Source organism: Thalia democratica, chromosome 4 (genome assembly GCF_965202585.1).
Source record: "Thalia democratica chromosome 4, ktThaDemo2.hap1.1, whole genome shotgun sequence".
In the NCBI taxonomy this organism is placed as follows: domain Eukaryota; kingdom Metazoa; phylum Chordata; class Thaliacea; order Salpida; family Salpidae; genus Thalia; species Thalia democratica.
In genome coordinates, this window is record NC_139168.1 from 27,477,185 (window position 1) to 27,492,108 (window position 14,924).

Consider the following 14,924-nt stretch of genomic DNA (forward strand, 5'->3'; position numbering starts at 1 on the left):
GCGGAAGACCTTCTTTATACAGTGCGGCAAAATTTTTATAAGAAAGTTGGCCCGCAACTTATAAAATGCTGCCGACCCCTGCTTTAACGTTTGAACGTATAAATAGTAGTTTAATTGTTTTCTGAGTTCATAATATCAATTCTATATAAAAAATTTATATTCTGTAAAAACGTAACTCTTAATTAAAAACAGTGTTTGTTTAGCTTTAAATTTCAGAATTTTTGAACTTGTTTTTGGTAATATTAAGAAAGAAATATTATGCTTTCCAACCTTTTAGTTGAGTATTTAATATTTATTTTACTATTTTGTTTTAGAGACCATATATAACAATATAAGCTTTATCAACTAATTTTTGTTTAACTTAATTTTTTTTTTACTTTGTTTTTCAATTATAGTAATTCAATTTAATAACTATTTTTTCAGAAAACTATATACTTTTATATACATCACTAACTATTTCAACAATACTCGTTATTTACATAAATTGTTGTTGAAATTTACTTTAAAGAAAATTTTCAGCAATATATCTTTTTTATTAACTTATAAGTCTACAACAGCTTTTAGTTGTTATACTTTTATTGTTATTATTGTAAATATACAAAGTGACCCGAGTGACTGTACATTAAGTTTGCGATAAGATAACACGTTTTTTTTCTTTTCGCTAACAATGTGCTACGTTTAAGATTCATTAACCTGCACTTTTGTTGCTTAAAATTTTGTTCTGTTTAAATAAAAATCTAAATTGGCTATGAATATAGTGATAACAAACAATTTTAGGCATGTCAAAAAATTGAACATTTTTTGAAAATTGTAATTACTTTATAACTTTAAACATAATTTAATATAAACGTGGTAAAATCTGCTTATTTGACGGAACAATTGTTTTTAAATAAGTTATTTTTTCTAAATTATGAACAAAATAGTTAACAAGTTGCCCCCAACATTTTAATTTACTGATTTTTTTAAACAAACTATTTATTAAAGGTCTTAGCCGTTTTAACTCGTTAGCTAATATTTAAAGTTTTGATTGTTTATAAGTAAAAAAATAAAATATATATTACATAGTTTTAAGCTTTAACTTGTTCAATAGTGTATTGTTTCAGGCATAATCATTTTTTAAAACCAATCCTTTTTTTTGCCTTTCATATATTTTTTCTGGTGAAACATATATTTATGCCTAATTACTTAATAAATTTTACACAAAATTCTTAGTTATTTTATATGATTTTTCGACGAAAAAAAATCACTTTTGGTTGGTTATATAGCATATATATGTAGCTAAATAAGTTACCTTATTTTAAAACTTACAAAATTATTATGAAAGTATTTATAATTTAAATTTTGATCTTATAATTTTATTTATTGTCAATACGATTGTTTAAAAAATTATTAGTTCTATTAATGTTTGTGTGTAAAACTCATTTGGTAGCCATAGTTTTGACTTTGGTATCTAGCTTGGTAAAATATATATTCGTATACCATTCTCTTACAATAAAAAATCTTAAAGGCTAACAAAAAAATTTTTTTAAGTCAATTATTAACAATACTGGCGTACAAGTTTTTAAGTTCGTTTATATGTTTATATAGAAACAAACTTAAAACTAATAAGTTAAAAAGTTTTTTCTTAGATTTTACTGAAAATAAAAGCATATATTGATTTGTTTACTTTTTTAATGAAACTTGAACAGAGTGCTTTTTTATACTTAATAGTTTTTATTGATATATATACAAATTGATTTAACACAAAAAAATCACTTAATAGAGAAATTTAATACTTTTAGAAATAATACATGTATTAAAACTTTATAATATTATTATTCAATTTACCAAAGTGTTTTATGTTTGATAATTTAAACGAAACTGCACAATATAAATTTTCAAAAGCTAGCGGATTGTGTAGTTATTTATTTTCTCAAATCGTTAAACTACTTAGTACTTACTACTATGACCGAGGTTTAGTAGTTCAAAATCTGACCAATAAATTTTCACTGACCAATAAAAAAGTAGTCTTGTGACAATTCGCCGTGTCTTCTTTAAAACGGAACCTACTTTTATGTGTCAAGTGAGTACTGACGCACGCTCTATTGTGACGTAATAATCGCGCTCATATGATACTAGTTTTGTGTAAGGCCAATTTTAAGTTAAACAATTTCGATAAAACAGTAACTGTTAGAATTGATATGATAGTTTTAATAGAAAACAGTTTTATGGTAAGAGAAAGACTACAATTGACTTTTGCGATTTAAAACTGAAACATACATTTTAAAAACAAACACGTATTTTTTATGTAATAATCAACTGTAACATTTATCTAAATCGTTCATTTAAAAACATCTACAAAAACGCAAGTCTTTGTCGAAAACAAAAAGTTCATAGGCTTTAATGTCTAAGTTGTAAGCATTTTTATTACTTATTTAGAGAGAAAAACTAATTACTTGTTTAAATAAGTTTCATAACGAAAACGTTTTTTAGTATAAATATTTTTTTATAAAAATTATGTCCTTATTTACTGTTATTACTCTTGTTTCTTATAACATACTGAAATTATTAAATTATTTAGAAAATAAGAAAAATTAAATTAACAATAGATTTCCAAAAACCTTACTTAACTATTACTTTTTATGACTTAAACTTATTCTTAATAACAGATGGCTATGTGTAAAAAGTTTTTATGGTAATGCAAAAACAGCTGTATAATGTTAATTTAATTTGTTGTTTTTACTTCTCTTTACTTAAAAAACTTATCATAACAAAGTAAATTGTAAGCTATTACTAAAATGCTTTAGTGTTTTTTATTTGAAAGTTTAGTTTTGTAACACTTCAACTGAAAACAAAATTTAAATATTTTATGTAAAATAAATAAGATGCCATACATATAACATAAAAAGCATTTTGTTTTAAATATAAAAAATAAACTTTTTAGTAAAAAATACATCTTTTTAAAAGAAAAAAGCTAATATTTCGAATTTTATTTTGGGCTAAACTTAAATAATATTTAATTCTCAAAATAGAAAAGTTTAGTTATAGCTAATAAACTTAGTTTTTCCTTAATGTTGTCTGACGCAGAGACTCCCAAATTATCTTTAATAAACTTTTCATTGATAGACACACTAAAGTATAAAATATTTATTTTGTTAAAAGTAACTGTTATACTTTTTAGTTACTTTCTTTCTATATTTAGTTATGTTGCGCTAAAAGAAAATCAAAAATATAATAAAAATCAAAATTTAGAAAATTTTGAATATATTTATCCCTTTTTTTTATGTAACAACTTTTTATTCACTATAAAACAATATTTAAGCATGTTTTGAAAACAAATTGGTCTATCTTATACCTACATATATAACTATTTTACTGTACTAAACCGTAAAGTTTAAGATAATCTAGAGTAAAAAAATTGCGTATTCAATAGAATCAAAATTTAAAAGGTGATCAATAAATAGTTAGTTTAAGTATATCCTAACTTTTAAGACACGCTTTATTATAAAAAATAAATGTTGTATTAAACAACTCAACTTATTTAAGATTGTAAAAAGAGTTTTTTCTGAAACAGTGTATTAACGTTTTAATAATTTAAAATTATTTTTAACACGTATTTAAGAGAACTAACTAGTTTACTCCTTATTTGCAATTCTCGTTTTACTTAAATACTATAAATAGTGCATAAAGAAAAGTATGTTAACAATAATAAAAACTACAAAAAAAATTGCAATTTTAACGATTTATTATTTCAATTTTTGCTTGTTTACTCGTTTTAGTAAGTAATTTACATGTATAAACTATGACAATAGTTATTTGTAAAAAACTATCAATAATTAGAAAATAACATCAACGCAATACTAAACAACTATAAATGTTTTTTTTTTTCATAACATTTTTACTGCAAAAAGAAGTTTAATTAATATAAGCAAGAAATTGTAAAGAACTTAAAGAACGCATGTTAACCTGTGTTTTAGGTTAAAATAGCAAAATTATTTTTTAAATATTTTGTTTACACAAAAGGTAAAAATAATTACTTATAATGAAAGTTGTAGAAAGGTTTGTTGTGATTACGGATTTAACTGTTTGTTCTTCATTTAGAATTCATGGTTTTGCTCAAATTGAATTGAATTAGTTGTTGAGTGAAATAAACAAAACAATCAACGTAGTAATTAAAATAGTTTTTAAATTATTCCACTTAGTTTGTTTGAGATATGAATTAATCTATTTTATTTGTAAAAAAAAAAATATTGAATTGGAATTTTCTAGTTTTTAAGAAAATTTTTTACGTTAAACAAATTTTTTTAAAAGGTATTAAGAATATGAAAAAAATTATGTTATTTAAAAATAAGTCAAATCAGTATAACAACTTATATACAACAAAGAATAAAACCCTTTACATACATAAACTTGTAGCAACTTTTTTTTTAAATCATAAGTAAAGTTTAACTAAATCAAAGCCGTTAGAACTCTTACACAAAAGATTTAATAAACAGTGGTTATTTTCCAAAGTTTTTGATAGAGAATATGGTTTACTTGTGGTTGTCAAAACTTTAATTTAAAAAGTATGACAACAGATAAATATTTAATTTATCTCGTTAAGCTTTTAAAATACTTGAGGTCTCAAAAGACTTCTTTTAAAAAGGGATTATAAAGTAGTAAGCTTTAAACAGTTTATTTTCTCTTAGACAAAATTCATTGTTCAAGTAACTTAGTATAATGAACATAATCTGTTAAAGGTAAATTGCAAAACTTTAAGTAATAGAAATAGGTAAGCTGTATAAGTGCTGACTACCTGTATCTTATATGATAAAAAAGTATTTTGTAAAATTACAATAATGAAATGTTATAAAACTAGTTTTCTATTAAAAATAAAGTAAACGAATATTGAGCTTATCTTAAATTATAATAAAATTTTATTCGAAAAATGTAGTTTTTAAGTTTTTCAAATTATAAAACAAAACACTTATATAATTCTTAATGTTTTGTCTATATTATTCGAGTTATATCTCTACCGGGGAAAAAACCATATATTTAAAAAAAGATTATCAAATCTTAACTTCTATTTGTTTTCACAATCTTTGACCTAAAATTTCTAAAAAAGCTTATACTTATGCAAACAGTTTAGCTGCCTTCGCGCAAAAAAAAAAAAGCTTAAAAAGTTTGTACGCATTCGCCACGGTCACTTCATAAAGTCAAATTTGAAACTACTACTTGTTAAAAGTATTTAGTCTCGATAAAAATGTACTTGCATGTATAAAAGCTAACTTTTAAATTGTTTTAGTATACAGACTCAGTTACAAAATAATTCCCATTTAGTTTCGAAAAAATCAAAATAAATATAAAACCTGCAAATCAAGCACTTATAAAATTTATTATAAATATCAAACAGTAATTTAAAATTTGTTTTTTTGCAACACAATTATAGTACTTATGCAATTTTTAATTAAACACTCTCTTAAAATTATGTTATAAGTTCGACTTTAATTAAACTGACAGTACAAATTATTCAAACGAGTAAAATGACCATTAGTTTCTGAAGGTCTAAGTTTAAGCTTAGTTCTAATTAAAGAGTATTTGGCTAACTGCGCACAGTGGCATAGTAAGTGACATACTTTTGTCTTATATAAAATTAACTGAAACTGAAACATTCAATCGATTTTGCTCGAATGCAGCAAATCCTTACAATCTGCAACCAAACTGCCGAAAGTATATTTTAACTGAGTAGAATCATATTTTTTAACTTAATAAGAACTTCAGATCGTAAAGAATAAGTTTGTTTTAGTACATAATTAATCATTACGAATGTTGAAAACTTACATAGATTTCCAAAAAATAATTAGTTGTTAGTAAAGTGTAGTCAGTAAGTTTATTAAACAAAACGAAAATATAAAACGAAAATGCTCAGAAAAGAATTTAAGTTTTTCCAAAAAAAATCAGTCTCGTTAAGTTAATAGTGTAAAGTGATTAGAAACTTATGTTTGACAATAGTATTGTGTCGCTAAATATTAATTTGCTGTGTGTTTATTTTTGTTTGTGCGTTATATTAATTCGGTAAGATTTCTATTTTAAACAAAAACCTGTATATATATACATATACTTATATCATTTGTTGAAAACCACAAATAATTTAGTTTAACATTTTTGTAAGTATTCTTATATAACATATTTTTATAACATCTAAACTCAGAAAACGATTTAGCTCAAAAGAAAGTAAGAGGTGTTTAAACATAAAAGTATTTTGAAGAGAGTTTTTTTTTAGCATTTTAGGTTTAGACATTTAAAAAATAATAATGCGCTAACTTATAACACCATGTGCAAAATTTTGTAGAAAAAGTTCAGTAAAAATATTTTTACGAAGTTCAAATGGGTTTAGGTTAACTGGGTTTGTAGCAAAACTTTATAAAGCATATGTCATATCAGTATAGTTATCTCAAACTATAAAAAAGAACATCTAGTAAAAATTGACAACTTAACATTTTCATAAGTTTTTGAGATATCCAATGTAAAATTTACTGGAAAATGTAAACAAGACTGTTTTTTTCAACAATTGATTTTGAAAACAAATTGCAATTGTAGTTTTAAGCATACAACAGTTTCATAAAGGTTAAAAATAATAAATAATAAAAATTATTATTTTAACTAAACTCTTTCATAATTTTTCTTTAAATATAGTATTTAGTTTTACGTTTATATTTCATACAAAATATTTGTTTAAATTTCTAATGATTTAATCTTATGATTTAAGTAAATTGTAAGTATTATTCTATGTCATAGTTTATAAAAATAGTTTGTAATTATTTTTAGTACTTTATGTTTTCAAAAAATTATTTTAAGTATTTAAAATATGAGTAAGAAGATCTTATGCATAACAAAACACATTGTCTCTAAGTCCTATCAAACTTAATTATAAAGAAAACAAAAATCCGGAAAGTAAAGCTATGGTTTAAAAAAATAGCTGAGAAAATTATTTACAACTTTATGTCTACAATCTACATAAGTATTGTTTAAAGTTTACTGTACGTTAGAAAAATAACTACTGTTTTTTTGTTATTTCAATCATATTTTGCTTTGTTTTCATATAAGCGAAGAATTAGTAAATTTTTGCTACATTTTATTTAATTTTTTGTTCATGTATATAAAATATATTTAGCAACTATAGCTATAAAAATATTTGTTTAAAGAAAGCTTTTTTTTTTTCTAATGATTTCACTACAACTCAACTATTTATGTAAATACGTTAAATAATCAATTTGCAGTTTTTATAGCCTGACCTTAAATAAACTTTAAAACAAAACACGTTAGTTAGTCTTTAAATCTAACAAAAACATCAAAGAAATATTTAACAGTTTGATAAATTATTAAACAGTATTTTCTTAAACTTGTTTAAGTAAGCTTCGGATAGTCTTTAATCAGGCATAGTTAATGATTTGAAAATTTGATTTAAACTAATTTAATCAAATTTATCCTAAACCTATTAACGTCTTTGAAACACGTATTGATTTATGACATCTCTTAAAATAAGATGAAAGTAGGTCAAATGAGTTCATTATAAAATTGCAACGCACTTACAAGTACTACGCTAGTAATTTATATTTACGTTTGATATAATTAAAACTAATGATAATTGTGAATTAGCAAAAATCTAATTTATTTTTTCATATACTTTTTAACGGTAACTATAAAAATGTTTAGCTTATACCACAAACATATTAAAATATTTTTTTAGTTACAATAGTACTTTGTATAATGAAAAATAACTTAAATATATAGGTTTAATTTTTTTCTTTAAACTCAACTTTTGTACAATTTTAAATTTAAAAAGAAAGAAATATATAGCTAAATAAAACTTCTTTTTCTAAGTTAGTTTTTTTATATATTTTGTTTCAATGTAAGTTATATTATATAACAGAAAAGCAGTCTAATTAAGTTAATAACAAAGCTGTCATTTTTTTGCATTTTAATAGTATTACATTAAAAAGAGCTTTATTTAAACGGCTTAAATCATTTTTGTCAAATTATAAATAGAAAAGCAACATTTTATTTCTGGTGTATTTATTTATTGTAATTTAAAGACCTATTACCAAAATTTCCAAAAATAGCATTGGTCTAAGTGAAAGTCAAAAATTTAAATAGTTTTAACAACATAAACAAACTATTCTTTTTAGTGAATCGTTGTTTAATAGTTTAAAACATTATTTAATGGCATATTTAATACCTTAAGTTTTACGAGTAATAAAATACTTTTAAAATATAAAAAAATGTTTTCATTCTGTCGACATAAATTCTTTTAAATATTTTATTGATTTTAGACAACAATAGTTTCATAATTTAAGAAAAAATAAATAAAACGTTTTAAGTTTACATTTCTCAAACTTCACAATACTTTTTCTGTTTTCATTCTAATTATTTCTTATAGAACATATAAGTAGTTTTTTCTGAATTTCATTAATTTTAATTCATAAGACCTTTAAATTAAAAAAAAACTAACTCTAATTTACTACTCTTGTTTATATTTAACCTTTAAAAATAAAAGTACACACAAATCTATTGGAACTATTCGTGTTTTGTGGAGTTTTTAGTTTTAGTTGAATAGAGACTGTTTTAAGAACTTAAAAAGGTTTCGTGGTTTTTTGCAAGTTACTGTTATAAAGTGTTTCAAAAATAGTAATTTTCATTAATAACGTTTTATTATACAAAAACTAAAAACTAAATGTTTCAAAAACTTAGTAGATGACAGTAGTAGAACGAATTTATAATTAGTATGGATAAACTATGAATAATTAATTAGAATACAATTTACAACGAACATTAAAAAAAGTGAATTTAATTTCAAAAGCTTTTGTTGTAAAAGTCTCTTTTTACAGTGTGTATCTACATGTAAAAAAGATAGATTAGTTATACAGAAATAACAATAAAATTATTATCGAAAAAAATGAAAAATAATCTTTAAAAATCTCTACAGTATATATAGCTTAAAGAACAAAAAATAAAGACGCTCAAAATATTTAGGCCTAGGACCTGGTGCATAAAAAGCCTTTCGGTTATCCAGTCATACACCACGGATACCTTTTAACGACTTTTCCAGGACAGTAGAGTGTCATTGATTTCAAATAACTTGTAAATAAAATCAAAATATTAATTTAGACTTATTAAACGTGATCATTTTAAATATTATGTGGTTTGTATAACGACATAATAAGTTACAGCTAACAAAGTACAAAATGGCAGGGTATTGACTGATTATTTTTGACCTTACGATATTTTTCAAGTTTGTACATTTTCCAGCAGTGTGTTTTATTGCATTTTTGATACAACTGAATTTAGGTGCTGGAAAAACGTATTTAACATTTTAGAATTGTACACTTTTAGATTTTTCAAAAAAAAAACTTTTTGTTATTTATCATATATAACAAATATAATGTTTTAAACTTTTTAAACGAAATTATATACTTTAAATAAATAAAAATTGATGAGGTAATAAACGAATTTCTTATGATTTAAAAATTAAATAATGTAATTAAGCTAAACCTGAGCTTAACATATACTATTCTTATTTTTTTTAAAACATGAACTATAATATTTTTAATTATCTATGTGCTCGATAGATGTTAACAATAAGTAACAATTAATTAAGTTATTTTTCATTTTCAGTTATTTATTATATTTTACAATAAAAAATAAAACGTATAACGTCTGTAGAGTATAACTATTGATATTTAAATGGTATATAAATATTAAATAAAACTATTTATTTTTACACTGTTGAATTTTAAAAGAAAACCATTAAAACTTTTGTATATTTATAAACTAGTTATTTAACAAAAACAAGTTGAAAAACACAATAAAGTAAGTTTTTATATGATTATAAATGTTTACATCATTGAAATGTAAGTTTGATAAAATCTAGTAACATTGTTAATATTGCTATTTCGAAATCTTTATTTTCTGATGACCCTCGTCTTAGTTATCCAGTATTAGAATATAAGTTATGTAACAGAACTCAAGGTAGACGTTCGTGTCAGTATTTTAATCTTTAAATCCTATTAAAACCACTAAACGTTTAAGGATACTCTAGCGCATGTTATTGTTGAAACACATCCAAAATAATGTAAGTCAAAAGACTTAAGATGAAATTTTACTCGTTTTTTATTTAAAAACTTTCAGCAGTTTTGCTTAATTGTTTTTAACTGGTACAACCTAAACTTTATATATGGCAGTAGGTTTTTTGACTTAAGAATATTTTGTATTTTTAGAACAAAATGCTTTAAACAGTTTCTTTTAGTTTGTTCTTTTATTTCTCTCTTGTTTTATCATTCGTCTAAATAACCTCGTTTTTGCTGTTACTGTTATAAAATACTTGGCTTTACGGCAAAAGCTTATAATTATTATGAAAATTAAAGGATCTATAAAGTTAGATTTTTCGGTATAGATATATTATATTGATATTTTCAAAATTTTAATATTACGTGATTTTAAATCTTTTTTTGTTTAAGTATCATAAAGTAAAATTAAAACAAGTAATTTTTGGTTTTATATTTAAAATATAGCGCTATACTTTGCATTTTATTTACATTTTGGTAGACTTTTACAGCCAGTCATAATTTATTCTTTGAGTTATTATAATAAAAAAAATTATACTTTGACTGGAAAAGTTATTAATTATGCTTTAGTAAATGAATCAAAAGTTATATTTTTAACATTGTTTTTTATAAGGGCCTGATCAAACTTAAGGATTTTTAAAGCTGTTGTTTGTTCAGACTCGCCTAGCAAACGTTTTGCCACTTTTCACAATTTAAAAGTAAGTTTCCTAAAAAGTGTGTCTAACAACCTACATAGTACACTTGTATCACTTTTTGTGATTGACCTGTTCATCGACACGTAATGAAGTATAAAATTGTTGTTTTTACAAACAATACACAAGAGCTGCTACAAACGAACAACTTTTTGAGTGTTATATTTAACAAACTTCAATACTAAAACACATGTTATGGCACTAAGCGTTTTACTTTTACTTCTTTTCTGAAATTTTAACTACTTTTTTACAGTCGTTATCAGTGAGTTTACAAAATCTGAATTTTTCATTTGTTTTTAATGTCTATATGAATATAGAGATACTTACATGTTTTTTTTTCCTACTAATTTTTCTTATTAGAAAAGCTTTTTTTACATTCCTGGCATTATAAAATGTTATCGTTTTTAATGAATCTTTAGTTGTTAGTGAATATTATATGTCTAAATTTTTTGAAATAAAAAAACAAAGATCTGAACTTCTAAAGGAAAAACTATATATTTTATTCTTTCAAGATTTTAATAAGTAAACTTAGTATTGGTCAAAGACCTCGTCATTACTTATATAAAGTCTTATTTAAATAGAATAGCTTTTAGTGACTTATAAAAAAAACTCAAAAATTGACGTATAACTTTATTCGATTTGTAGTTTTGAATAATATTGAAGTAAGTTTTCTAATCTTATTTCAGTTTTCAAATTAATATGTTTTCAACAACAACTAAAAAAAGTAGTAATACTTAAACATATAAAGGATTATATTATGTTTCGTTTAAATGCTTTCTAATCAATATTTTATTCGTAAAAGGTTTTAGAAACAATGTTTCCTGTACAATATATATTTTCAACTATTTTACTAAACACCTGCTCACAAAAATGCATTATCAATGAAAATATTAGCGCTAATTTAATTTTAATTGTCTTATAATTTAGTAAGAAACTTGTACTATATCTAACTTATTAATAAAAAGACTTAACCTTTTTTCTTAAATTTTACCAAATAACACTTCTAAACTACTTTGCACAAACGTGCAAAATATTTTTAAAAAGTAAAAAGAGTAAATTTATTTATAAGAATGATTTAATTAATGTTAAAAAAAACAATGTCTTTGTACATCTTGTTTAAGCTACAAAACCTACACAAACGATAAGTTTTAAAGAAAAAAATTATAAAGTTCTTCTTAATTAAACTGCTTTGATTTAGGTTTGACTTTTGAAATTGAAACTAATGTCTAAAACAAGCTAGTTTTGAAAGTACTGGAAATCTTTTATCTAAGTTATTATTAATTATTAATAATGCATTTGTACATGATCTCATAAAAACATTTAACAATTATTGATAATATTATGTTAAGTTTGCAATTTTTTTTTTCTAAATAAACTATGTTTTTTTCATCAAAAGTTTTTGACCAAAACTTTACACTTCATTATACTGTTGTTAAGTATTTTTCAAAAACGGATAAACATAATATGTTATGTAAAAACGTTAAAAATAAATCGTTATGTTTATTGCTCTTTTTTTCATATAATTTAGATAAATTTTGATAGAGTTTAATCAATGTAATTTGTCTAGAATAATTAACTTTATTATCTAACTTTAAATACGCTTTAATTTTCACAAATTTTTATATAAAAGTTCAAACAAATTTATATATAGTTTATTAAAAGCAGTGTCATATAACTTCAAGGTTTGCGACTTAGTAATAAAAATCAAGATCTATTCTTCAGAAAAGTGTACTTTTGATAGCACATTTTGTACATTGATACGCCCGGATCTTACTGTGCGAGTTTTTAAACCGCTAGTTCTCCTTCTGAATCGGTTCCTCAACTTACTGCCACATATCTGAAACATTGAAAATGTTCTCTTTGAAAGCTTTATTTTGTATATGATCTTTATTTAGTGGTTGGCATGTTTTCTATACGGCAGATCTGATTTAAAAAAAGGTTCGCAAAAAACAAAAACTTAAAAATTTGCTTATAGTTAAAATTAAAATAATTTTGTTAATTACCGCTTAGTAAGCAATAGTTTCAAAAAACGTAATTATGTGCAAGTTTCAACTAAAAAGCTCTTTATTTATCAACAGCTGTGATAACTTACTGTCATATCATCCTTACAGTCATTGTCACCAACTAAACACATATCGAGATCACATTGGAGGTAAATTGTGTGCTCCAAACTCGTCCACACAAAAGCCTCAAACTCGAAGAAAGGATAATACAAAGGAAGTACTGGAAGGTTGCCATCATCAACCACCACTGTACCATCTTCGGGGTTGGGACAGCTTTTGTGTTTTTTTTTTAATGTTATCAACCGACTATAAAAACAGGGTTAACTATTGAAAACATGTACAAACAAAAATGTTCTTGTTTTACTAAAAACAAACAGCAAAAGCTTTTCAAAATACAATTAGACTTCATTTACTTAAGATAACTCTATATATAATTTTCTCTAACCCATTACTATCAAGCAATTCGTAATCATCGTCAAAATCGTCGGTTTTAGAAGCATAGCAGTTATACAACTAAAAAAATAAACTAATATAATTTTGTGGAAAAAAATTAAAAAATTTATAAACTAACCGTTGCCACAAATTCGTCTGTATTTTTCACTATTCTAGCTTCAACGTAAACTGTATCTGTCAAATTGTAAACTGTACCAGCAGCTATATCGCTAGTTGGGTTTACACCATCTGGTCCAGAGGAAACTAAATGAAGTTCAACTTCAGTTGTTGCGTCTTCAGTTAAATTTGTTCCTACGTAAGGACTGTTAAATTGAAAAAAAACAGATGTTGATTGTTTTGCATTGTGTACAAAATATTTATATGTGTTAAAAAGTTATTTTAAACAGCTATAACAGAACATAATGGAAGTGTAAAGTTAATATTCTCAAACAAACTTTTTTACAAGCACAAAACCTTGTGACTTAGTTAGATGAAGTTATAGTATGTTCAGACAAAATCTTAATTTTATCTTTTACTTTTGGTGCTATAAATTATTTACATAACATAATAAGTATTTTGGGGCGACAGTTGTTGAATTAATACAATTGTAAAACTATTTTTAGTAAGAAAAAATATATATGTTTGCAAACTTTTCTAAAACTTCTGACTGAAACTTTGCTATACTAGTTGTAAACTTACTGTGTAGTTATATTCACAGAAGTGTCGTAAGTGACATTTTCTAATGTTTTGTTGTATCGACAAATCACTGAAAAAGTTCCACATTCTGATCTTCTAATTTCGCTCGAGTTCATATATGGAATTCTTGAAACAAGCATGGTTATTTCAGTCTGAAAATTATTTCATGGTTTCAAGTTTTAAGTTTTTTAATCAAAGAAAATGTTCAAAATTGTAAAGTGATTAAAAACCAATTTTAATATATTAACGTTTAGCGATTTAAAAAATACATTTAGCTTAATTACCATAAAAAAATCTTTAAACTAAATTTATACTAACGTAATCTTCAGCACTTTTATACACTGACGAAATACCGCAAGAACCAAAGTCTACAATTTCGATTTGAAAATCACCGCCAGAATTTCTGGTGAACTCGCACTCCGCAGCAGGGGCTGCTCCGCCGGCATCGCAATGCTGTGTAAGCCCTAACACTAAACCCGATGCGTTAGCCCTCACATCACTGCTTCCAACAGGGAAACTAGAATCAGGTACCACACTGCGTTTTTGTCGTAGGTATTACTTTTAAAGTAACAAAAAGACAGCAAGGTTATTAATTTCTTTTTTATTTTTTGACAAACTGTCATACTTTGAAAAGTAATTCTACATGAATTGATGCTTTTTTAAATAAACTAAGTTTTACAAATATTAAGGAACTATTGATTTTTTTTTCATTATAAACAGCTAAGCTTACTTTAAAGTGATGTTGTTTCCACAAGTTGCAGTGACCGATTGACCTTTAAAAAAGCTTAACTTTGTAATAATGCAACAGTGAACATTCAGTATTTACAAAATAAATTTTCATATCACATTTATGATTTTACAAAAATATCACTTTTTGTTCCACTTAGTCAAAGTATTCATTAAGCTAAAACATTATAACTTTGTTGTTACTTACCATGACAACTAGAAAATATAGACAGAAGTAAACCGATAAGCACTAAACACTTGCACATTGTATCTTAAATATTTTTTGTAATACT

General features: G+C 23.8%; 1 protein-coding gene across 1 annotated transcript; it reads right to left on the bottom strand.

Moving 5' to 3' along the window:
* Window positions 1–12,485: 12,485 nt before the first annotated feature.
* Window positions 12,486–14,924, bottom strand: LOC145833193 (uncharacterized). Its single transcript, XM_082940392.1, has 8 exons — window positions 14,840–14,924; window positions 14,636–14,678; window positions 14,224–14,440; window positions 13,909–14,057; window positions 13,349–13,532; window positions 13,223–13,290; window positions 12,867–13,050; window positions 12,486–12,611 (listed from the first exon to the last, which is right to left on the bottom strand). Exons 1-8 carry the CDS (start codon window positions 14,895–14,897, stop codon window positions 12,486–12,488), a joined length of 1,029 nt encoding a protein of 342 aa, XP_082796518.1. The 5' UTR covers window positions 14,898–14,924.

Excerpts from the sequence above, each read along its gene's own strand:
- LOC145833193 (XM_082940392.1), bottom strand. The coding sequence starts at position 14,897 with ATGTGCAAGTGTTTAGTGCTTATCGGTTTACTTCTGTCTATATTTTCT. Across the intron at positions 14,058-14,223 it reads ATAAAAGTGCTGAAGATTAC|ACTGAAATAACCATGCTTGT; the intron begins GTTAGTATAAAT and ends AATAATTTTCAG. Across the intron at positions 13,533-13,908 it reads TCTGTGAATATAACTACACA|TCCTTACGTAGGAACAAATT; the intron begins GTAAGTTTACAA and ends TCAATTTAACAG.